Genomic DNA, 26,657 nt, shown 5'->3' with positions numbered 1-26,657 from the left:
CCAGTTCCAATCAGCTATGTTGACTCTAAATTGGAAGAAAGACGGCAAAGTAGCTCTCTCTCCCCATGGGCTAGCACCAAAAGCGGTGAACGGTGAGTTTAATATCAGTCAGGTCCCCTCAAAACCAAATATACACTAAGGTAATGTAAAGATTTTATCACACAAACACCGTCTTATGTTGAACCCAGTTATTGTCCTAAGCAAACATCGCTCCCCATCTTCGCAAGGAACCTCAAAACCTGGCTCTTTGACAAACCCCCACCTTGATGGACTGGAATGTGCACACCCCCCCACCCCCCCCCCAGCGCCTTGAGACCCTTACTGGTGAGTACTCGCGCTCTACAAACGCCTGATTGATTAACCAAAGCCTGTTGAGTTTACGGCTTCTTCTGTGTTTATGCCCTTGCTTTGTTTTTCCCAGTAAACTCACAATATTTCTCATCAGTGATAGCTGGCACTGAAAATGGATATCGCATTTTCTTGTGCGCTAAATTTAAAACCATTTACTTTGCAACTTTGAAACTCGATGAATATTTGGAATCTTGTTTTCCTACTTTTTTTTCACAAACGTCTTGAATTGAAGGGTAAAACTGTGAATTACAGATAGAAATCATAGTATTCGCTATAAATGCAGAACATTTGGAAGAAAAAATGCTTTCTACTCTTGCTCCTAATATGCACATTTGGCACTTCTGAACCTATGAACCACTCTGGTCTGACCGGTGTAGACATGTATGGCTTCCTGAACATGAACCGCATGCACTCTGTCTCCCGAAGTGTGAATAAATCTGCCCATAACCCTATTACTGTGCCTGCCTGCCTGGAGGACTGTCTAAATGAAGCCCCAATGTAGCAAGAGGACATATAAGGAAACCATCCAGGTTTGTCTTAGATCATCCTGTAACTATCTGACCAAAATCGAGGAGACTGCCAAGCAATAAATTCATTCATTCATAAAGCTTTATTTCGGTTGCAAACCATAAAAGCACAAATATATAATACATATTGCACATTAATAGAAATTCATGGTTCATATTATACCATAATACATTAAAAGGAATAAAATATACTAAAAAGATAGCACAGTAAAACAATCAATGGCCAAATTGGGAACAATAATCTCAAGTAAAACATCATAATGCTAGACGTCATTCGCCTTAATTATTGCATTCCGTACATACCACATAGAGAGGAGGAATTTCGAAGTGGCAAATACAAACACAGGGGTCGTATCATATTTTAAGAGTCTGAAAACTTCCCTATAGTCCCTAAGACCTCTTAATTTGCAAAGAGAAATGATCCATTTAGATCGTGCCCTGGTGTAAGAGGGACAAAAAAGCAAAGCATGCAAGTCAGTCTCCTCCACAAGAACACAACCAGGGCTGGGGCACCACCTAGAAGAAGAGGGCAACCATTTATTTGACAGAGCCAGCAGTGGTAGAGATCCGTGTCTGAATTGGAGATAACGTTTTTTTGCTAGCGAGGGCTGGATGTCATCCAGGAATTTTTCAAAAAGATAATGGTCTTTCACCTCCAAAAAGAGGAGAGACAGCCTGCCCAAGATAGAATTCAGATCACGGAGATTCAGATGGTGTAGTTGGAGAATAACCCCCAACGCCCTCTTACTAATCAGAGGACAAGATGTTTCCGGCGAAGACCACAAATCTTCCCTGTGTATATTTTGGCAGAGTTGTTTGACGTGTTTAAGCCACAAGATGTTACCCGAACCCCTAATAGACAATAAGTTGGCAAACTCCTCCTTGTAGCTTATCAGCTCGGGTGTAGACCAGAGTCTCCTCCAATATAACAGGGGTCGATGAAAAATGGTTTCCAGGATGGGGACCAATCCCAGATCCAGTCTTAGAGGGATCAAAGGAGTGCTCTTAGGGAGATTAAGAAGACCCCTAATGAAATTATTTTCTGTGACGGACATAAGGCTGGCGTTAACATGGCCCCAAAGCTCTACGCCGTATAATGCCGCTCCCCTAGCCTGAGCCCTGTATATTTCCACTGGGGGGCCCAGGGGTTTGTAAGAACATTCATTAAAAACCTTTAAAATTCCACCTGTTGATTGAATCAACTTAAGGTTAGCCTTGACAATATGAGAGTCCCACTCCATTCTATCATTCAAAGTGACTCCCAAATATTCAAAAGTAGAAACTCTTTCAAGAAAACATCCCTCCAAGTGTGGGTGGGGGTAAGTTGATGGTTTAGAATTAAAAACCATAAATTTAGTTTTAGAGAGATTTATCTCCAAATTTCTAGAGCGGCAGAACGAGCAAAAAGCCTCCAAAGTACGCTGAGCACCCATTGGGGATTTTGAAAGCAAAAGGGTGTCGTCAGCGAACATTAGGGCTGGTATTCTGCGTGCTGCTAGAATCGGAGAATCAAGATCCTTTACCCCCAAGAGGTATGAAATCAAACCGTTGATAAATAGGGTAAATAGGGTGGGGGCCAACACACACCCCTGTCTGACACCCCTATCTACCGGAAAGGGGGCAGAAAGCTCACCATTCTTACCGTAACAAACCCTCGCAAACGTTCCTGAATGGAGACGCCTGAAGAGGTCACAAAGGTATGGGGGAGCGCCTATCTCAAGCAAAATTAACCAGAGCTTATCCCTCTGTACCAGATCAAAGGCGGATCTAAGATCCACAAAGATCAGGTAGAGAGAGCCCTTCCCCAAAAAGACCGTCTTCCAGTGAACCAGCTGTAGCCTAAACAGTTGATCGGTTGTGGAAACCCTAGGGCGAAAGCCTGCTTGAAATGGCGATAGGATGTGAAATTCTTCCATCCAGCTTTCAAGCCTAATAAAATTTGGGCAAACACTTTTTGAAGATCATCAATGAAACTAATAGGCCGATAATTTGCTGGATCTAATGGAGAGGCCTTCTTGTGGATAGGTATAATTTCTGCACCCTTCCAAGTGTGTGGAATAGCCATACCGGAGAGGATTGCGTTAAAATATATCAGTAGGTATGGTACCCAGACCAGCGGTTCACTAGTAAATAGGTCCCCGGGGATCCTATCTAAGCCAGGGGCTTTACCAGAAGAAAGACTCATTAGGGCAGCCTGAATTTCATGTGAAGTACAGAGTGGTAAATCGGGCACCCTTACTTCATTAATCTTTTGGGGCAATATCCTAGTCAGAATTGGTGATGGTACGACCACATTATCGCTTATTGGAACGCTAAAAAGAGGTTTAAAGTGCCTCAGCCAGACCTCTTCACTTAAGCCAGGTGTTATAGCCGAAGATCCCTCATGTCTACCACACCTGACTAAATTCCAAAAAGTCCTGGAATCATGGATATCCAGGGCATCCTTAATACTGGCCCATCTGGCAACCTCCCAATCTTTTTTAGATTCAGATGTAAGCAATAAATATAAAGGTGCTGAGGAGCCGACCTCAGGCTTGATGTCTCTGCCTGTCATTGATGCTCCCATGCACCAGAACAAACCTTGGCCTAAGGGTGGGCTTGCCTCACTTGTTCTCCCCATTTGGCATTCCCAGTATATATAGCCTCTGCTTGACGTGGCATTGAGAACAAACTAGCCATTTCTCAGAAGCATGTTCACCAGCCACATTTGGGATCCTACACGGCTGTGCAAAAGTCCATCAAATGGCTGATCGTTGTGCCTCTAGATCCTGAGATTCGTTTACCCAGACCCCTCAAAGTCCAACTTGTTATTCTTTGGATCTATCTAAATCTAATTTAAAGATACGTATTTTAGGTAAGGGAGAATGGAAATGTCTTCCATCTGAAAGATGATCTCCTAATGTCAAGGGCCACTGGGCCCATGCCTATATCACCCACACTTGTTAGGTTATGATTATTCTTAGGTTTAGGGAGCCCCATAAGTCTGACAGGGGAACAAACATGACTCTTCTGTAACCCATATTCAGTGTGATTCTTCAACTAAGACAAGCGGTTCAAATAATATAACTTTTACATTTTGATGTTACCTGTCCCTAATGGGAGGCTGGCTCCAATGAGCAGTACTCAGCAGACACTGGAACTCTTTGCCCATGACTGGGAGATCCATGATCTCAGCTGTGCAAAGCAAATGGACCTAAGTGCCCTGAGCCCAAGGTGACTAAAATACTTGTGGCACATCTAATAGCGACGTAAGTAATTAGATTGTTATGCATGGCTTCCATACGAAGCCTCCATTGTTTACATCAGATTCAAAATATCTTAATTCACTGCTATAACATACCAGCAGCTGAGAACAGAACTTTGTATCCACTGTTGCTAATTCTTAAAGGCCTTCCAGGCCAGTTTGGCAAGGCTCTGGGAGCCTATCAGTGCAGTGCTGCTAGTTGGCTTTGATTGAAAGCAGAAAGCACCACTGCAGGAGAGGGAAGGAAGGCATGGAATGTGGTGGGGTGGTTAAGGGTGGCAGGTAAGGTATTTTTTCACATGTGGGCAGAGAAGAGAGGTCAAGCTATGTATGGTTCTTCCACTTCTCCTCTGCCGCTGCGTAGCAGTTGAAAGCAGGGACAGATGATTTTGGGGGCCATATATAACACAAACTTATATTGGGTAAATAGTGAATTACCGGGATGTTTTTCACCTCTGGGTTCTGAGTGAGATCATAGACACCTAGAGATTCACTCTTGTTCGTTATTTGATGTCACTCTGACCCTCTCAGTGGAAAATATTCCAGTAATTCACTGTTACCCATCTACAATTTTACATTTTACACTATGTGGATATTTCTTTATTGGACTTTGGCTCATTTTACAAGGTAACATAAAAGAAGCCTGAAGCCCTGAGGCAACTCCTGTGTCAGGAGGGTTTATTGGTTGGTGCTTTGGACTGCACTAGTGCAATGGCCCCTCCATAGAAAGGAATCTAGACAGCTTTAAATAGCTCTGCATCTGTTCACCGAGAAGGAACTCTAAGAAAAAAAAATTGTCCTCTAAAGATCTACGAGAAGGCTTCGGCCCATGTGAGATGCATTACAGAATTCAAACACATCTGTAGGGCTTCACTTCCTCCCACCTCCCATGAACTAGACTGGCTGCACAACCAAGCTGCAAGGGTGACTTAAGAGGGGTTTGGAGATTCTGTTTTCCATCTTAGACCAAGTACTCTATATCCAGATCAGTCGGGAGCACGTGTGTCTCGCCTTGGATGTGTGTAGGTTGTCACTACAAGTTCAGAATCTGGTACAGCCCAGCACTATATCTCTCACTGTCACAAAACCTCTGTGCGCACTTTGCACATGTTTCAGTATGGACAAGAGTACTGCAAAACCTCTTCACCTACCTGCCAAACACATCACACGCAGCAGCAATGCACGCTTCCCTTAGATTCGCAGAATGTACTTATAGGTGTCAGGGGGAGTGTAGAGTTGCTCACACTCAGAGGAGGATGTGGTGTTTTCTTGTGAGTGTTCCTTGCAATTTTGAAACTGGCTTGATGTTGACAATCTTTTTTTCTTGACACGCATGGTAAGTAGCAGTTTGATCTTATTGCACTCACTGAAACACACACACTGCACATGTGCACTATTAGCAAAAGGAGTGCAATCTTACAATGTGTGCATGAATGGTGCAAGTTCAGTGGAATCTGTTCAAACTTAACTTAGCCGCTGTACAAGTGCAGGCTTTGATCACACACCCCAAAAAGATACAGCTCAGTCATGAGCTGTAGCTTCTTGAGCTGTGCCATGCAAAATTAAAATTGTCCTGCATAGATGTTTGAGAAGAGATGTTCTCTAGGGCGTAAAATGCAGCATAGTACCTGAAGAAATTGGATCTAATCACGACTGGGAGGTAAAAGGTTTCATCATAACCAAACCCAGAATTAGCTTCTGGTTGAGCAGAAGGTTACTTACAAGACCCTGCACCTTACTGACAGGTTCTTGTAAGGTAACTAATCCTGGGTGTAGTTTGCGTAGTAGCGCTACACGTAACTACGCGAAGTGCACTTCACACTACGCACGCTACGCGTAATTACGCGAACTGCGTAGTGCGGTAGGGAAATCCTGTTCGCACTGATTGCACAGTGCCGGATGCTTGTCCGCACTGTACAATCATTGCAAATGGCATCTTGCACAGTGCAAGCGGTCGTTTTCTGCCACTGGAGTAGATTTGTACTCGAGCGGCAGCTTTCTCAACGCGGACTGGTAGTTTCTCATCTCGAGCGGTCATGAGCATATGCAACCACTCGCAATGAGAAACCTGAGCTCCACGCGTTAAAAAGAATCTCGCCGGGAGGTTTATTTCCCACGCTCGCGATCGGCAACTTGATGTTGCTGATCGCGAACGAGGAAAAAGTTTCGCCGGGATGTTGATTTTGCTCGCTCGCGGTCGCCAACTTGACATTGAGGACCGCGAGCAAGCAAAAAATACCCGCTACGCCATGCTACGCTACGCGTTTTTGCACTGTGCTACGTGCAATTCGCGTAGTGTGTATTAGCGCAAACTACGCACGCTCCGCGAGCGTAGCGTAGTACTACGCCCAGGGTTAAAAGTAACCCGACTTATGTTCTGAAGGAAAACCTCTAGGCCTCCGCCCCAGCAGAACACCCCAGCCTTGTGAGAATAGCCACTTTTTTCTAAAGAAAAGTCTCCCAGTATAGTTGTTCCCAAGTAAGAATACTACTGCTTAGCTGTATGCAGCCTCATAATGCACACATGCTCTAAAATAGTTTATGAAATGCAATAGAACAGATCCCAACATCAGCTCATGTTAACATTGTTTTTTGGCAAAGTTATTAGGTCTGGAGTTACCCAAGACCTTTTGTTATTAATATAAATATACCTTTTATACATACATACATATCAGTCAGCCCTCTTCATCCACTGATCTACTGTGGTGTCATTCGCATTTTGCTTTCGTCCACCGCAGCATGGAGCAGCACAGGGTCAGTCTACTGCAACCATCAGCTTATCTGAATGTCTGGCTTTTAGACAAGGCTTATGTCATGCAGTGTGTGACTTCAAGCAAAAACCATTCACAAACAAAATAAGCATTAGCACAGCCAAGAAGTCTGCAGCCAACACCTGGCAAATTGGCTTTGCCAATACTTGTTTCCTATGCCCCACGCCCTTCAGTGTATTGCTATATAAAATAGAAGTGATGTGTGGGGTACATGCAGCTGCTGATTTATGCGAACTTCAGACACGAGGAACAGGGCTTTGGGTAGACTCAATCGCATTTCAGGTCGGTTGCTGTGAAAGGACAGTATGACAGGGGCCTGGCCAGTCATAAGAAGTCAATGCTTCTAAAAGGCCAGCTGGGTAAGGTACAGTGGGTCATGGGGCCCAGCCTGCCATGGGATGGACCCTGCCCTGTCGGCCTTCAGTGGCATCAGCCTTCTTCCCAATATCCCGATGTCCTGGAAGTCTAGTCGGTATCCGAGGTCTCTCCCTTGGCGGCTGCAGTGCTCTGAAAAAAAAAAACACAGGACGAGGTCTTGCTCCAGATTTTTTCTGGGTACCCACAGATGTTGTCGACAGATGTTGCTTTGTTCCCTCTCGGCGTTTGATGAAAGAAGTCGTGAGCTCTCGCTCTCCAAAATTGGCACGTTCTGGAGTGTTTAATTAGCGGCAAAGCATGCGAGATGCCTCCAGTGTCATCCTGAATTTCAATTATCAATCAGGGGCTTCTTGCGCGCTCGCGACGAGGATGAGCCTCTGAAGCGACGTCCATTTATTTAAGTGAATGTTATTGGTCTGTGAGGAAAAATGTAATGGAAGCGCGTGAGAAAGAAGCATAGATAGGAGAAGAGGCGAGAAAAAAGGAAAGTAATTGGATTTTGGCAGAGATAATACATAAGGAGTGAAAGAGTGAGGAAAGAGAAGGAATAGATAACAGTGGGCCAGGGGAGCGGAGGGAAGGAAGGATGGAAAGTAGTGAAAGGAGGAATATTAATAAATGTGACAAGGAACATGTAAGAGTTAATAAATAGAGACAGGAAAGGAGGGGGAGATGAAACAAGTAAAAGAAAGGAACGGATGAATAACAGCTATCTGAGAGAGGAAAGGCGGGGCAGAAGAAAGAAATGGAAGGAATAAAGGTTGTCGAGTGGTGCATTGTTGGTGGGAGCAAGGAAGCAAGGATAGAAAGGAAATGAGCCTGTGAGAGTCGCGGCGGACCAGGGCTCAACGTCTAGACACTGCCTGGGCATGATCACTGAGAGACGGGGGCAAGAGAATAGACGAGTGCGTGGAAGCGGGAGAGCAGGCATCCGCCGCAGAAAGCCCGCCCGCTCTGCAGAGACCGGAGGAACCTGTAACGCTATAGTAATAAAGACACTTGGCACACGTCAGTTTTATTTGCATAATTTCAGGCACCATTAATAGTACGTGTCAGGTGGAAAAATTACCCAGACTTTCCGTCCACCAGAGAGTGAAATTGGGTTTCGTGCAAAATTAGTTGACTTAAGTGACAAATGATAGCAGCTTAGACGCAGAATGTGGAAAGCTCTGGAAACCAGACCTGGGAAAAGAGTTTTCTGGTAGAAAAAACACAACCCCTCTCATCGCTCCTCCTTTCGCAACACATTCAGTACCAAGGGATTTCAACCCCGAACCGTGGCACAAGCACGAGGCAAGAGCATCACTGTAATCTGATCAAATGATCCGGTCAACCGAGGACAGACGTTCTTCAAAGATGTGCAAGGCTCAAAGACCCGTGTAGCCGTGTTTCCGCACCGTTGTCAAGCTGCTGACAGGCTGATATATAGAGGCGGTTTCAAAGGAGATATTATCATCCAAGAATATTAAAATTATAGAGAGTAAAGGCTATCAAGGGAAAAATCTACTGTATTGTGCATTAAAAAAATCTCACGTAGATCAGGATCATCACGGAATCCTGGCTAAACTCCACAACGGCACCCACCATCGCCACGGCAATACCTACAGGCTACAAGGTCGCATGACTGTACCGCAACCACAAGCCTGGAGGAGGACTCACAGTCATCTCCAAAAATCCATCATGTGCTTGACCATGTAAAACCTACACTTCAAACTACAAGTCTCTGATAACTTCACCCTGAATGTAACCCTTTCCCAATGACCACCCAGACCGCAAACCACCTTTATGAACCTCGTCACTTACTGCTCAGCGACCTCAACTTCTACCTGGATGGCAGGCCCAGACAGTGCTCCACAGCAATTTCTGAAAGCCTGGGTAACATTGGCCTCACCCAGCTTGTTTCAGGGCCCCACACACCACAGGACATGCATTTGAACCCATCCTCACCACTAGAGACAGCATCAAATACATAGCCACCAGGCCCCTAAAATTGTCTGACAACTGCATCATCTACTTCAAGATCAACACATCGCAAGTCAGCGTACCCACCAGCACCAGCTTTCATAGCTGCAGCTGGGAAGAACATTTCAGAAACAGACTAGCTCGGCGCCTCCAACACAGATCTACCCAACCCCATGAACGCTCTGACAAGGATATCACAAACGTACGCAACTGGATTAGGAACTGCCCCGACTCCCTTGCACCCATCAAACTCAACAAGAAAGATCCTACAAGCAAGCCAGTGGGTACACTTAGGCCCTACGAGAATCAAAATGACACTGACAAGCAGCCATGTAGGAAATGGAGAACCAGCCATGAAACTGCCAACACATCCACCTACAAGTCTGCTCTCAGATGCTACCACCAACATCTACAAGATACCAAAAATGTGCTCTAGCTGAATGCATTGAAGGAAGCTCCAGCAGCAGCAAGGAAATCTTCTCAATCATTAAGGTCCTCACCACACCTTCCGCAACACAACCCTCATCACAAGAACTCTGCAAGGACCTATTAAATGTCTTCGACAGCAAAATAACCAATATCTACAGCAGCTCCCCACACCAAACAAATCATAGTAACATCATTGCCAAGCAACCAACCATCAGCCAAGACAACCAGCTGACCTAATAGACTTCTTCACCAGAGATGATACATAAATCATGCAGACCATCTACTCAGGGGCTCCCAAGGACCCATGACCCCCCACATCTACAACTTAGAAACCTCCCCAATCAGCGCCACCCTCTCCCACATCATCACCACCTCCATTGCATCTGTCACAGTCTCAGCCGATTGGAAACATACAGAAGTCAACGCTCTCCTCATAAATCCACCAACCGACCCAAACCAACTATGCAACTTCTGCCCATTATCCATGCTCCCATATCCAGCCAAAGTGATAGAAACAACTCTCAACCCACCTCGAGACTCTCCACCTACTGGACAACACCCAATCTTGCTAACAAAAGAACCACAGCACTGAAGCAGCACTCATTGCAGCCACTAACAACATTAGGACCATCATGGGCCTCTGAGAAACAGCAGCCCTCATCCTGCTCAACCTATCCCCATCCTTCAACACAGTCTCCCACTACACTCAGAAGACTCCACAACATAGGCACCCAAAGACCTGCATACTAGTGGATCTGCTCCTTCATCAGAGGAAGAACTCTAAGAGTTAGTATGCCACTATTCACACGACCAACAAAGAAACTGATCTACAGAGTCCCCCAGGGATCTTCCTTCAGCCCCACCCTGTTCATCATGTACATGAGCCCGTTAGCCAAAATCATCCGATCTCAAGGCATCTCTGCCATGTCATATCCTGATGACACACACCTCATCCTATCCCTGACAGATAAGACTACACCTCCAGAACCAACTTCACAACCTGCATGACCATGGTAGCAGAGTGGATAATAGCAAACTGCATGAAGCTCATTTCTGATAAGACAATAGTCCTGAGCTTCAGTAACAAGACCTCCCCCAGGGACTCAACCTGGTGGCCGTCAGACCTAGAACCATCACCCACCAACCATGCTAGAAATCTCAGAATCATCCTAGATGACAAACTTTACATGACAAAAAAGAAGGAAAGAAAGAAACCTGACAGTACACTCCTTGGCTACTCAAGAAGGTAATCAGTAATTCATAAGTTTCATTGTGGGCAAAAGGGTATCACCTCCTGATCGTAGGTGTGAATCAGTAAAAATGTTAGCACGCCTCCATCTTTGGAATTTGCAACTCCAGCTAAGTTCAATAAATCATTAGAGCTGCATCACTGAAGCTCACAGATTGTTTCATGAATTATCAAATTCTTTATTGTTTGCAAAATTAATCATCTCATTCCATGGATAAATTAATTGTATTCATATATCCCAATGCATTTCAGGCAATGCCCTTCATCAGTGGGTATAAATTGCAAAGCACTCGGTCATGCCACATAGTGTGACTCCGTCGGTGTTTATGAATGCCAATGGAGTCGCACCACACAACATGACTGAGTGGTTTGGAATGTATAACTACAATTCATTTATCCATGGAATGAGATGAAAAATTTTGCAAACAATAAAGCAGTTGATAGTTCACAATACAACCCATGAGCTTCATTGATGCAACTCTCATGATTTATTGAACTAAACTGGAGTTACACATTTGATTTACAAATCAAACCAACTTTGAGTTGATCTGAATACTAATTCCATTTGGTACTACCAGTTGGGGAACTTAGGGGACACTGTTCGTAAGATGGGGGAGCGCTAACATTTAAAATTTACATGACGGCACAAGTCAACGCAGTGAGCACCTCCTGCTTCCACTTCCTATGCATGCTACGCAAGATCTTCAAGTTACTGCCACAGACCACCTGACAGACCATCACCCAAGCACTCCGCACAAGCAGGCTTGACTATGACAATGCAGTATATGTCATTAATCTCCAGGCAACTTCTACGAAGACTCCAGACCATGTAAAACACTACTGCAAGATTCATATCACCGCTGCCACGCTGCAACCACATCGCACCACACCTCAAGGAACTCCACTGGCTCCTTTTCACAAATGCATTCTATTCAAACTACTCACTCACACTTACAAAGCTCTGCACAACACATGGGGCCAACATAACTTAACAATCGCATACACTTTCACCACCCACTCAGACTTCTACACTCTACTTCGCAATCACTTGCATACACCCCCGCATTTAAAAAACACAAAGCAGGAGGTTGCTCCTTCTCCTACATTGCACCCTAAACATGAAACAACCTCCCTGGCACATTAGGGCCTCCTCCTCACTTCCTGAGTTCCGCGAGAGGCTGAGGACCTGGCTCTTCGAATAACTCTGCGAGGATCATTCGCCCACTCACCTGCTCAAGCGCCTGGACACTCTCATGGGTGATTATTGCACTCTACAAGTCTATCTAAGATAACAAATCAGAAGGGCAACAGTAATGGAAATGATGTATGCTTCATGATAATGTGTACACCACATAGCCACGCCAGACCTATCTCCCTCACACTCTCCTTGCAATTCTTTAAAGGCAGGCAGGCACATAAAAGAAACACCAATCTTCTGAAAAATAACTTAAGACATGGCTCTTTTCCTCAACTTAGGCTTGTCTCCGTTCCTGCCTGGAGACAGCTCCTTTGCTATAGCGCCCGGACACTCCTCGGAGTAGCAGTTGCGCTTTATAAATCACATACATACATGCACACTTACAGGCACCTTAGTGTTGAGTATGTTATCTCATACAAATCCACTTCCTCACTTTGGTAGAGACAAGCTTGTGAGTTTTCTTAATTGTGCTATTCATACATGTATCACTGGGAACATGAAAACATAACAGCAAATAAACAAAAATGAAGCAAAAAACAAAACGGGCGTAAACAAACAGAGACTTTGTATAAAAATAAACAGAAAACAGGCCAACAAGCAAACAAGTCTGGCAAACGCAAATTCACACGAACAAATAGACAAGCTTACAACTCCCATCAAATCCAAACACAGCCAAACAAGGAAACACGCACAGATGCGAGCGATGAAATAAAACTGAAGAAGCACATAATCAGATTGCTAGTAAAAAGCAAACAAAAGCCGACGAATAAAGAAACGAGCATTATATCTTTTTATTTTATTTATGTTGCTCGTACCATATAAATAAAGTTATTCCGTGGAGCTGTAGGAACGAAGCTCTGAACTGGAGGGGAGCGCGCGGCGGGTCGCTGTCCGCCGCTGGTGGTGCTGAAGCACAGAGCTACGTCTCTGACGTGCCCAGGAGTCTGCACAGCGGCCCTTCCTTCTAGCAAGGCTCGACCTGCCTGCACGTGACTCTATTCCCAGTCCAGGCGTGTCTGGCTCACTACCTCAGGTGAAAGACTGCTTCTGCAATGAGTTGAGACTCCTGCCATCCATCACTGCGACCAGCGGGAGCTGTAAAGACGTTCTTAAATGTTTTTTTTAGAAGCAGCGTGCAGCCGGGGGGTTGGAGCAGAGCTTGTTCTTCTTATTGTAATCAGTGGTGTTAAAAGTACTGATGAGGGCATTATTAGCATCATGCTTAGTGTTCTTATTTTTTATGGAAAAGTTGAAACAAAATAATATCGCATTCTATGTGCTCCTGTGCATCTCTTTTGTGACCCTAATTTCCGTTGTTTCTGCAATCGGTTTATTTTCCATTCTCCGCGCCATCCTGCGATGCGCTTTGCTGTCTGCATGCTCCTGACCTATGCTGGCATTATTCCATGCCGCCTGTCTGTCCGCGTGCTGTCTGCGTCCGCGCATGCTGTCCATTACGTGTGCCGCCTCGTCTGTATTTATCAATGCCGTCCATAGGTCATATTCTATGGTATCTGTGTGTAAGATGCCCATATCCCCCGCGCCTGCTGCCGCGTTTCTTTGATGCTGCTGACCCTTTGACTGATTTGTATCAGAATAATGTGGAGTTAGTTTCAAGCTGCAGAAATATTCGACTACCAAAATATTGTCAAGGTAAGAATATATAGGTAAATACAGGTCTACTGAACTCCACGTTTGGTTGGGGATGTTCAGTAGTCATTAACCCCTGCCCTGGGAGCCAACCTAAGTGTACCTGGATTTCAGTTTTTTTTTAATTTTGGCCCTAGCCTCACATTTACCTAGTGTGTCCGCAGAGGCCTGGCCTGACCTTGGCATGAGTGAGGCCCTTGGCATGTCCTGCCACCTGGAGGACAACACCCGGGATACTCTCATTGAACAGACAGTGCCCTACTATCCCAATCATGGATTTAGTACATAGAGCAGTGGTGGCAGCGTGCCCTCTTTAATGTAATGTAAATGTAAATGTGCAGGAATTTATATAGCGCAAATCACCAAGCGGTCTCTAAGCGCTTGCTTAGGGAACCCGTCCTGGTATTCCCCTGTGAGATAACCCAGCAGGGCATCCGCAAGGTGAAAGCCAGGCATCCCGCTGCGAGGGGCCCATGTGGAGATTAAGCAAGCTGTTGCCCAGAGTCGCAGAGTGTGAACCCATGAATCGAGTATGCACTGGAGCGAGAATTATCGAGTCCATGGACATTTATGGACTCAAGACCCATAGTTGTCATCAGGTATTTTTACCTGTGTCTTCTGGCCGACTCATTTAAAATGTCACTTCTATGGGCTCACGCTAACATCCCAAGTGTATGTGTGCATGATTTGTGTACATGACCTGTGCACTACACACATGGTGTGTGAGCCAAAATAATGGAGACCTGCGAGAGCAAATGTGGATGCCCCAAACCTGATGTGCTGCACAAGTGAGTTCATTCCCGGACAGTTGAAGTGTATTGCTGGTGTTTCTGGTGGAGAGAGATGTAGTCTTCCTGAAGCACTGCCATTGGTCAGATGATGGGGTGAAGAGTGGGACTGCAGACTCTATTTTGCAAGGTAAAGGGGACCCCTTGGGTGAGGACCTTTCCTTTTGTATTTCCCTGACCACATTCTTCAGTTTGACAGATGAGAGTGAGGTGAAGAAACCACACACTTCTTTGTGCCTCTATTGTGGATGCTGCAGATTGAAGACAACCCTGCTGGGCACAGCATCACTCTACACCAAGGCTGTGTCTGCAGAGCAGCCTGGGTAGGATGTTGGAAAGGAGAACCACCTCAAACTGTTTCTGAAAACTTAGACTATGAATACATATCTCCTGTCTCCTTTTACTGTATGAAAATGGGACCCGTTGATCCACTGGATGTTCATTTTCCAAGTTCTCTATGAGCAGGGAAGGGAGTTCACCGCATAGTATCCAGGGGACTGCTGTGCAACAAGAGCTGGCATCTGACTGACAGCCAGATTCCTAGATGTGAAGGAGTATCATCAAATTCTACACCTTGCTGTAGAGAAGTTCACCTGTCCTGAAGGCCTTAGAAGGCCACTTTCCTGCTGAGATGGGGAAGGAGCTGCCAACTCTGAAGGAGGAGTAACTGTCCAAAGGAGAGAAGAGCAAGCTGCAGCCTGAATGATGAGCCTACCAGAAGAGAGAGATTGACCAGGGCGACCTGCATGTTACGGCGTCAGCAGTCTTTCCACCTGCAACACGACCGAAGATTACCGGACCCTAGTCGGGACTGTGACCATCTATGGCGTGACCTAAACTGCTGTGTCATAAGAGAAGTCTCAGAGAAACAGGAACAGCTGTCCTCAAAGATAAAATCATTTGGTCACCTGAGCCACATTCATTAGAGGGTGTGGCCTGTGTGGGGCATTGCCATCTGACCGAAACCAGACTGTTTGTGGCCACACCATCCATAGACCAGCCTGTATGACCCATGCAGAGCTGCACTGATCTGCAAATACCTGCTTACCCTCTTGAAACAGCTGTCGCAGCCATCGAGGAGCCTCCCCAATCAATGGAGGACGCAGAGTAGCTGCCTCTGGAGAGATGTAACTGCCTGAAGAGGCCTTGACAAGAACCTCACAAGCAGGGCTGGCTCACTCCCTCTCAGAAGCAGGAGATGGACGAGTGGAGAATGGCCCAGTCAGGTACCTGAGTGTGCTGAGCTGAACGCGGGCGGAGAACCTTCACTTAGTGAGATCTAGTGACAGCGATAAAGGCTGCGCATACATGAGCACGGGGATGCTTTGCATCTGAGCCCAATGACGCTTGATGTTGACCCTGGAAGGGTCCTGCCTGACCATAAGGGGAGATGTACCTTGATTATACATAGATGTTTAAGGTATGTAGATGTATTAAATTATTAATAGTAAGTCCATGCTTACTTATGCATATTTACCTTGAGAATATTTTAGTAGAAAATATTTTGTCTACTACATTATTGCAGGACAATGCTAATGTCCGCAATATTCTCACAGACATCGTCTGCATGCTGCCATATTCTGGATTCATCTCAACCTGGCTCAATGCTGCCCATTTATCTATTTAGCAGCGGTGTTTGCATCGCTTGGACCTGTCAGGGAGGTTCAAGAAGCACTTTACACAACCACAGGGATATGCGCCTCACAGGTTAGATTACAGGGTGCACACAGGGGCGTTCACTTTACAGCGGTAATTTACTTTAAGTAGAAATGTGTCAAAGGAGGACGGTAAGGAAAGGAGTCACAGGAAGCCATGAGATGGGGAAGAGATTGTTTCTAGGGTCCTCCCTAAGGGGTAACACAAAAGACGACAGTCTGTGGTGCCGTGGTGGTTTCTTTACCAGTCCTGGGGTGCACGTGGAGAAGGTTTTTTTCCTCGCACCTTGTTTGAGTCTTTTGAATCTCATGCCTGACCATTGGGCAATGATAATGTTGTAGCCAGCATCACCGATATGGAGTTTTCTTGTTTGCTTGTTAAGGACTTCATATATATGGAAGGGTGGCTTTAACCATCGAGCATCACTTCTTGAATGGGATAAAGGCTGGAATGGTAAATAGTTTAAGGCATTAACCAGGGTGTAGTTGGCACTGCTGCTCAGCATATCACCCCTACAGTCAGTCTACATGAAAAAGAATGAGAACTTGAAATGTGGCATTTAAGTTATTAGTGGAAATAAAGGCCTTGTTCCACGGAGGAGGCTGATGTTCAACTAAGCGGTTTCATCTATTTTCTCAACATTGTCATTGAAGGAAACATTGAGTTCCGTGTAAAAGGCATTGGACTTGCAGAGGAGGTATGGAGGGAAGCCTATGAGATTAATGATGTCAAGCCAGCCTGGGCCTGTGGTTGCAGAGGCTCCTTGCTGATCAGGAATGGCACAGTCTTACCTTGGTTGGGTCTATTGTGGACAGTTGACTTTCAGGATGAATGGTAGCGGGGCAGGATCTGAGACACTTGATGCCATTGGCCAAAGAGATTTGAGGTAAAGCTGAGTGTTGAACAAGGCTTCCTGTAGAGGCTGAGTAGCATAGGAGACAGGTGTTGCACTCTGGAGCATACCCCACTTGACTGAGTGTCATACAGATCTACATTAGCACATTCAAAACAAATTGTGCCAGAGAGAAAGTTAGTGATCCCTTTAATAACAGGATTGTAATGCTCATATGGGATCAGTAGGTGTCAAGAAGGGTCTCTGGTCAGGGATGTTGAAAGCCACCAACGAGTCAGGAAGTCCTAGGAAGGCAGGGCCCCTGTTGTCAGCAGTTTTGCACCAGCTGGAAAGGGGAAGTCTCATCACTATGCAGTGGTTCAAGCCTGGACTGATATATTTGGGGTAGATAGATGTCAATTTGAGATGTCTTGGTGTTGGATGGCAACATCTATCTTGAGGTTGTTTTGAGGAAGAATTGGCTAATTATTGGCGAGGTCATTACACTCGAGGTCCACATTTCAGCGCACAGGAATCTCTGGGAATATTGTATATTTTATGCTTATATATGTCTGCATATGCTATCCGTATTCCATGCACTTCGCCATCTTCTGTGTACTGTCTATATTCTATGTTTCTCTATAGATTTTTCCCACACTCCTCTTCCTGGCTCTTGTCTTTCGGTTTCTTTACTGCTAATACCCTTTGCTCATATTTGTCTGAATACTGTCTGGATAGCAAGCTTCTCCCTCTTGGGTTCTTTTCTGCCTTGTGATAATAGCACAAACATCAATTTATGTAACACCTACAAAAGAGAAATAACAGGAATAACAGAAATATTTGGTATTTTGATCTTTTATTAATATTATTATTAGAGGTAGTCGAGGTGATAGTATTGATAATAATGATGGCGATAATAATAATAAAGACTATAATATGGATAATAAATTTGTGAATAATAAAGGTACAAATAAATATGGCATTTAAAAGTCCTTCCCTACAGTGTCAGTGCTGCGACTAGGGTACAGGAGTTGCCGGCACTAGTGCTGTGCATGTCAGTGCACTCTGTGTGCATGCTCCAGCTGGGCCCCTGAGGTGACCCTGCATACATGACCTAGAGGGGGCAGGGTAAGCGCAGATTTCCTCTAGGGTTTGAAGGGCCGGTGTATGGCCTGCATGGGCAGGATTTTGCTGGCCATGTGGATGGAGGAGCAGTGACTGCCCAAAAACACTGGATCAGCATAATACACTCGCTCAATTAGACAAATCTTGCTAAATATCCCCTGAGTGCAGATTAGCAGCACCCAAGAAGTGGCTCTGGTTAAGACCGTGTCGATTTGTGGTCTGCTGGGCTCTTGCCTAGTCTAGTGACTCCTTATTGGCAGGGCTACTGGAAAGACGCTATTCTGGGGCTGCAGAGGTTTTCACAAAATTGTGAATGTACTACATTTGTTACTAATCTATCACCTACTGCATCGTTTTCAGAAATTGTTGCTAGCTCAAACGGATCAAAAGTTACACAAATTTCAGCCATACGTGTTGCTAGGAAGCAGAATGCTCTTCACAAATCTCGAAAGATATTTCCATTGCCTTTTGCTGTATTTGTGTGTTACACTGACGAGGGCCCCAGACAGGGATATCGTTTAAAAATGTCATATCAATGAATGCCATAATTCCCCGTCATCAGAGATGTGTTTTCTTCGTTTTGTGATGAACGTTGTCTGCATTTCTGGTACCACTGCGTCATCTATGAACGAGTGAATGAGAATGTTTGTATAGTAGGTCATTGCGAGTTGCAGGAGGGGTTTAGAAAAGTGACCACCCCTTTCCCCAGCCCTACATGGTCCATCCCATGTGTCTGCATAGACTCCTGCTTCTGGTCTTTCCTCTTCATGTCATCTTCCAAGTCGCTGTCCATAAAATTGTCCCATCTGGAGACTCCATCTGGAGTAAAAATCCCAGAATTATTACTTCTCTGATTGGCTCTTTAAGATCCGGGAGGACTCAAGCGGTAGATTTCACACCGAGATTTTTTACTGTATCAGTCCATTTCTATAGCTCCTTTGATGAGTGATGGTGGGCTTCTAAGCACCGTTATACTAGAATGCATATCGTACTATGTGCCTCTGAACACCGAGTGATTCTTAGGAACCTCGCAGGTACCTAATATAAAGCTGAGATCTTTTTATGGTAACCCATCCTAATCTTCAGAAAAACGCTTTAAAAAGCAATGGAAGCGCCGCAATGCTTTTGTGTTCCCCTGATGATCTCCCCCTGTTCTTTCATTATCACACCTTCTAAAAGTAAAACATTACAGCAAAAATTATAGTTTCTGAACTAAAGTAGTTGTCATTTTCAATTCGTATATGGTGAACACCAGATGTCTCTATATGGCTGTTTATGTATTGATAAATAATAAAGCATATGTTGGCTTTATAATTGATGTTTTTAATTCAAACTTTAGTGTTTCCCTGATTCCAAGCCCTGGTGTAATGTTATATTAATTTGCATTTTAGTCTGATGTTAGACAGGGACCAGGGTATATCAGCAACACCATGTTTTGTGGTACCGAGCCCCAGGGAGCTGGTGCGGAATCATGGGAAGAGGCAAGGGTTATGGATGGGCAAGTTATTGGAATTCATTGACGCAACTCATAACTTTTTTTTATGCGTTTTTTCCTGAAAGTCACAAAGTCTTTATTTTTGCTGTAAATATCACCAGCAGGCAAAGTTGTATGAAGTTTGCAAAGTTAGCAGCGTCTCCAAATGGAGACGTTGTGAACTTCTCACAAGTTTTCCAGAAGAAACACAATTCTACTTAACACAAGTCAAGACAAGCTTGACGCTAATTTCTAAGAACTAACTTCAAATTCAAATTCATCTCACTATATTATTAAGAGACTGCTAGAGCCTCACCGGGGCTAATTGTTGGCGCTTCCGTTTCACAAATAAGCGCAGCAGCACGTCGTGATATTTAGATTGTGCCTGTTGTGAATATTGTGTATTGATCCAAATTCTAGAACAATACGATGTACTGAAAAATGTCTTATTTCCTGCCAGTGCTCTAGGTGTTCCACCAGGAAGAGGAAGCTGTCCGCTGACTGACCCTTTGCACTATGACCTCATTTACACAGACTACCATGGGATGCAGCAAATGAAGCATCATATGGGCATCTCTTTCAAGAAATACAGGTGAGGACTGGTACCTTCAAAGAAATACACGTGAGCGGGATGGAGCTTATCATTAAGATGCGCTGAAGGGTGTGGCCTGTTAAAAAAAATGATGCTCATGACTGCAGGTAAGAAGCTGGACCATAGCATCAAATGCAGTAGAGGGTGTGGGGCATGAAATGCCCGTATAGAGTTGGACTTATGCAATCCAGGGAGCACAGCCTGACCATGAAGTGTTGGGGCTCTGTCTATGAACTCTAGGTGAGGCAGCTGTGCTTGTACATGAAATGAAGGTGGGGATGTGTGCTTCGCCCTGAGAGAAAGACTAGGGAAGCTATTTAAATGAGCATTGGTAAATTTTTAAGTTTCGACTATGTGATTAATGATAAGTTGTTTTTTTAGGTCGAGCCTAGTGGCAGAACGCATTACGCTGCTCACTCTGCGAGACTGCTGTAGTAGAGTATGGGAGAGAAGCCTCGCACACTCTCCTCCCATATTTTTCATTGGCTTGTTTCATTGTCTTCGTAAATGCTGCATTTGGATTCGTTAATAGGCTTGTTGGTCCCTCCTTAGTACGGCCTTGTCTTCATTTGTATCCTCCCATGGTTACTGGCCCCTTTACTACGGTTGTTAGACGGGACCTGTTATTTACTCTGTAAGTATTATTTACTTTATTGAGTTTCTTACTGCAGGCAGCACATGCACTGCTTCAGCTGAAACCGCTTGTGTTTTTTTAAGCAGCAGGGCTGCCCTGTAACACGGGCGCCTGCTTTCAATCACTTTAACCCGGCATTATCTCCTGTCTGTTTCAACCCCCACAAGTAAAATGGATTTAGAAATTATTTGCGAAATAAGTCATGTGAATTTCAGGTAGCACATAATCGTGTGCTAATGGGCTGAAGCTGACAACAGCCATCTTTGTTACATGTCATCTGCACTAAGCCACCTGACGGGTTGTTTTCAAAAGCCTGTTTTATTAGCAACAACAACACTACCGCCACCAATACCACCACCCCCAACAATACCACCACCTCCACCACCACCAATACCACCACTACCAACACCACCACCACCACCAATACCACCACCACCACTACCACCACCACCACCAATACCACCACCAGTACCAATACCACCTATACCAGCAGCAATACCACCACCAATACCACCACCACCACCAATTCCACCACCACCACCACCAACACCACCAATGCCACTACCATCAATCCAATACCACCAATACCACCACCACCAATACCACCACCACCAATACCACCACCAATATCACCACCAGTACCAATACCATCAATACCAATACCATCACCACCAATACCACCAATACCACCACCAATACCACCATCACCACCAATACCACCACCACTAATGCCACCACCACCCCCAATACCACCACCACCAATATCACTACCACCACTACTACCACCGCCACCAATACCCCACCACCACAAATACAACCACCACCAATACCACCACCACCAATACCACCACCAATATCACCACCAGTACCAATACCATCAATACCAATACCATCACCACCAATACCACCAATACCACCACCAATACCACCATCACCACCAATACCACCACCACTAATGCCACCACCACCCCCAATACCACCACCACCAATATCACTACCACCACTACTACCACCGCCACCAATACCACCACCACCAATACCACCAACAATACCACCACCACCACCAATACTACCAACACCACCACCACCAATACGAATACCACCACCACCACCAATGCCACCACCACCACCAATACCACCACCACCAATACCACCACCAATGCCATCACCACCAACACCCCACTGCCGACCACCAATACCAACAATACCAACAATACCACCACCACCAATACCACCAATGCTACCACCACCAATACCACAACCACCAATACCACCAATCAGTAGCGGCTCCTCGAGGGAGTGGTGCGGGCGGTGGGGTAGGGCAGGGGAGTAGCAGGGTGGGGGGTAGTAAACTATGGCATATGGCCGCACGGAGATAAGTAACTAAATAAATAAATAAAACTAATGACATTGCGCGCGCTGTAATTCGTTTTATTTATTTATTTAGTTACTTATCTCTGTGCGGCCGTATGCCGTAGTTTACTACCCACTACCCTGCCCCTCCTCCACTGCCCCACACCACTCCCTCAAGGAGCCACTACTGTCACCAATACCACCACCAATACCAGCACCACCAATACCACCACCACCACCAATACTACCACCACCAATACCAATACCACCACCACCAATACCACCACCACCAATACCAATATTACCAATACCACCACCTCAGTGCCTCTCACTCACTAGTTAAAGCAGGGGCACTGTACGGGCCAGAGCTGCAGCAGAGACCACCCCTCCATGACTGCCATAAAGCACATCCCGCCCTGCACCAGGAGGTGAAGCCATGGCCCTACTACAGCTGGAGTGTTTTTTTATTAGGCCAAAGATAGCAATGACATTCCGCAGTGCCACACTGCAAACTCAAATCACAGAGAGAGCAGGAAATAGCCCCCCCCGCTCTTCCTCCTGAGCCGCAACAGTATTATCACAGAACAAAAAAGGTGTTGGAGCGCTTTGTTAGTGTTTATAGCTCGGATCAAATGTAACTCTCACTTCACACTTTATGTCTGTGTAATTTACAACACTTACACATCTTCTTCACTGCACTCTTTATCACTACTTTGAAGACGTCGCAGGCCGGTCTCTTCCTCTGATATTTACAATCTAACAAGAGGTCGAAAAGGCCCTTTATTGCAATGCAATAGGTGTCGCATTTGCGAGAGTTTAAGCTATTACTATTGTAAATGACAATGCCTTTTATTTATGTTTTAAAACCCAAAACATAAATAAAAGGAATTGTTCTTTACAATGCCAATAGCTCAAACGCGTGTGAATGCGAGACCTATTGCATTGCAAATGCTTGTTGTTGTAAGTTGTTGCTTGCTGAGTAGTTGTACAATATAAGTTACAGAAAGTTTGTTAAAATGATATGACTTGTTTATGTACAAAAAGACAATATATTGTGCTGTTACTCGTGGTATAGTGTGGGTAAGTAACAGAAACATTTTGAAAAATGAGAGAGGGATGTAATAGCAATATTATGTGTTTAGAGGAGTTCTGACAACTTTTGGCCCCAGTGCCACTGCACCTGCTGCACCATTCAAATCATGACCCTAGTGCCTACTAGGTAACTGTGCTTGTGACTGCCTATTTAGTAGTTAAATATAACAATATTTGGTGTAGAGAGGAGTTCTGAAAACCTTTGGGCCCGGTCCCACTGCATCTGCAACACCATTGCAATCAAGGCCTTAGTGCCAACTAGATAACTGCACTTGTAACTACCTGTTTAGTAGTAAAATGTAGCAGTATTCTGTGTTTAGTGGAGATCTGACAACTTGAGGCCCCAGTGCTACTGTACCTGCTGCACCATTTAAATCAAGCTCCTTTCAACAGCAAGGTAACTGCAATTGTGACTGCCTGTCTAGTGGTAAAATACTGCCATAGTATGTGTTTAGAGGAGTTATGACAACTTTTTGGCCCAGTGCCACTGCACTTGCTGCATCATTCAAATCATGACCCTAGTGCCTGAAAGATAACTGAACTTATGACTGCCTCTTTAGTGGTAAAATATAGTTATTTTAGGTGTTTAGTGGGGTACCCAGAGCATTTGGTGCTGGTGTCACGACTGCCTCTTTAGTGGTAAAATATAGTTATTTTAGGTGTTTAGTGGGGTACCCAGAGCATTTGGTGCTGGTGTCACAGCACCTGCTGCACCATTGACATCATGAACCTGTTGTCTGCAAAGTAACTGAACTTGTGACTGCCTGTTTAGTTTAAGATTTTATCAATAATCCGGGTTTAGTGGGGTACCTAGAGCTTTTTGCCCAGTGCCACTGTACCTGCTGTACTATTCAATTCAACTCCCTTTTAACAGCAAGGTAACTGCAATTGTTACTGCCTGTTTAGTGGTCAAATATAACAATAATATGTGTTTTGAGGAGGTCTGACAACTTTTGGGCCTAATGCTACTGAGCCTGCTGCACAATTCAAATCATGACCCTGTTGTCTGCAAGGTAGCTGCACTTCTGGTTGCCTGTTTAGTAGTAAAATATAGCATATTTCTTGTAAATTGACATTAATTTTAACGTGCAGTGTTTATTACATCATTTACAATTTGAGCATACGACCAAATGGATTAAGTAGAAAAAATCAATACGATAATTCCTACAAAGTGCAAAGGAAGGTACTGAGGCAGGATTAGAAAATGCCACAAACGTTCTAAGGATAAAGCATCTGCTTTACACAACTAAGTAATAAAAAGTAAGTGTTCCAGCATACTGTTAGAAGCTGTCTGCCTTTTCCATGGCAAGCAATCTTATCTTGACAGTGATTGGAGCTTAAACAGTGTGAACAGCTTCAGTAGAAGTATCATAAATGAGTGCAGCCAGGGGAAGTTAAAAAACAGTTCCATACAAAAGCAAATGTAATGCGGCTACAGGATCTGATAAGAGCCCCCTCTTAAAATATATTAAATACAAGAGATTTCACAAACACAGCACAAGTGATGTGCAGGCGAAACCTAAAAATGCATGTGAGAAAGTGGAGCCTTGTAGTGAAATGTGGGAGAAGAGGTTGATTTCTACCTTTGAGACAGGCAGCTAAGGTGGTGGGCCTGTCTAGAAAATGCAAGGTAGGGAGCAAGGTCTCGCTGTCAAATAAAGGGGTTTGGATTAGATTTGTACATGCAATGCTGAGGAAGGAATGTGAGTTTTGTTTCATGAAAGGCGGATGAAGGCTCATTCCTTTTTCCTGATAATACACAAGTGAGGGGTTAAGAGGGATCCACAATGAAGGCAGTTTGGTGGCTGTAGTGTCTTGCGAAGTAACAATGACTAAACCCTTTTGGTGCTTGATGAACTCTGTAGAGCTATGACGAGTTGAATGAAAAGTTTTGTAGTGAAGGCTGCTTTAGAATGTTGAGTTCGTAGTCACAAGCATATGAATAAAGATATGTATTACTAAGCTCAGTGTGTGGCATAGTCATTGGCAGGTACCCCAGCTGAAAGACGCTACAAATGGCGACGAGATAGGGGATAAGTAATGCAAAGATTGACAGTGCTCCCTCAGAGAGTTTGTTGTGGTCCAGGCAAACTGATCATGCATGCTGCGTGTGCCTTCATCAAAGAACGGAATCAACGCTTAATGCATGTGGAGTTAAAGCGCAGTTCCAGCCATTGTGAAGCAGCTGAAAGCAAAAGCCTTTACAGAAAATCTACACATTGTTGGTTGAGAACCTGTTGGTCTGGCCACACATAAAGGTACCGCGCTACTATGCAACATAGAGCTATACCTAGTATAGAGTAATAATGCTGCGATTACAAGTGCTGTCAAGCAGAGATCAACCTGGTGTCAAAAAGTACAAAGCAAACTAGATGCAAGAAGCAGTTGTCTGCTTACCAGAAGTACTTGAAGAGAGTCTTCATACTGCGGCACTGGGTACAGCAGTCAAGGAGAACTGCTTGTAGCTGTGCTTTCAGAGTCATCTATACCTGAACAGGCGAGCCTCCTAAGCTGCTGAGTGGGGCTCAGAATCACTCCACAGGTCTCTGAAGAGTTCAAGTCAGTGAGGAGTCCAGAATAGTGGCAGGTTGTTGTTTCGATGGAGACCACGGAAAAAATAACATTTCCAGGCATTATCAAGAATGATCCAAAGGTCAGTATGTCTCAGGTTCACAGGGAGAATGAACTAGGAGCAATTGCCAAAACACCTTCATGTCCTGCCTCAGTAAGCTCGACACTGGCCTACAATGCTGCTGCTTTCTTGAAACTACCATCATCATTCAATACCGCCAAAAAGCAAAATATTGGTAACCAATGGGCTACGTGAACAGATACATTTGAAGATGTCATTGATGCCCTTGAAGTGACTGATAACAAAAAGATAATCAATTACCTAAAAATTCCTGCTGGTGATGGCATAAAGGAAGAGTTAGACATGGCCTCCTTATGGGAAATTACCTCAAAACATTTTGCTTTTCCTCCTAGTCTGTGCCGACTCTTCCTGCATAACCTCAGGAAACTGTGCACCTTCCCCCTGTATAGCAGAGGAGAGGTACGCACACCCGCCTCACCCGCATTGGGCTGGGGGTGCAGATAGGATGGGGTTTTGGTGGCACACCTCTGTGGGCCCTGTATACAGGTACACCAAATACCTGGGGCAGGTATAGCACAGGCTAGGTAGTGGGACGTAGCACCGAGTGTGCCACCAACTGGATAGCTGTAAAGCCTATATCAGAACATGGGATGGTCTGCCAATGCAGGTGGGGGGGAGTGAACTGGCCCTTATGCTGTTTCGGATACGTGTACCGCCTGCCTTGGCAGGCTGGAGAATGTGCCCCAGCACCTATGGAAA

The 26,657-nt window shown here is 44.9% G+C and overlaps 1 protein-coding gene across 1 annotated transcript in view; it reads left to right on the top strand.

Moving 5' to 3' along the window:
- Positions 1-26,657, top strand: part of MGAT5B (alpha-1,6-mannosylglycoprotein 6-beta-N-acetylglucosaminyltransferase B) — an 819,262-nt gene that overhangs the window by 533,614 nt on the left and 258,991 nt on the right. Inside the window, exon 9 of the mRNA XM_085616896.1 lies at positions 20,095-20,226. Coding sequence (XP_085473022.1) covers positions 20,095-20,226 — 132 coding nt within the window. The remainder of the gene's footprint in view (positions 1-20,094; positions 20,227-26,657) is intronic.

Source organism: Triturus cristatus, chromosome 7 (assembly GCF_964204655.1).
Source record: "Triturus cristatus chromosome 7, aTriCri1.1, whole genome shotgun sequence".
Taxonomy (NCBI): domain Eukaryota; kingdom Metazoa; phylum Chordata; class Amphibia; order Caudata; family Salamandridae; genus Triturus; species Triturus cristatus.
The sequence above is the reverse complement of the archived record's forward strand: the minus strand, read 5'-3'. Positions and strand labels throughout refer to the sequence as shown.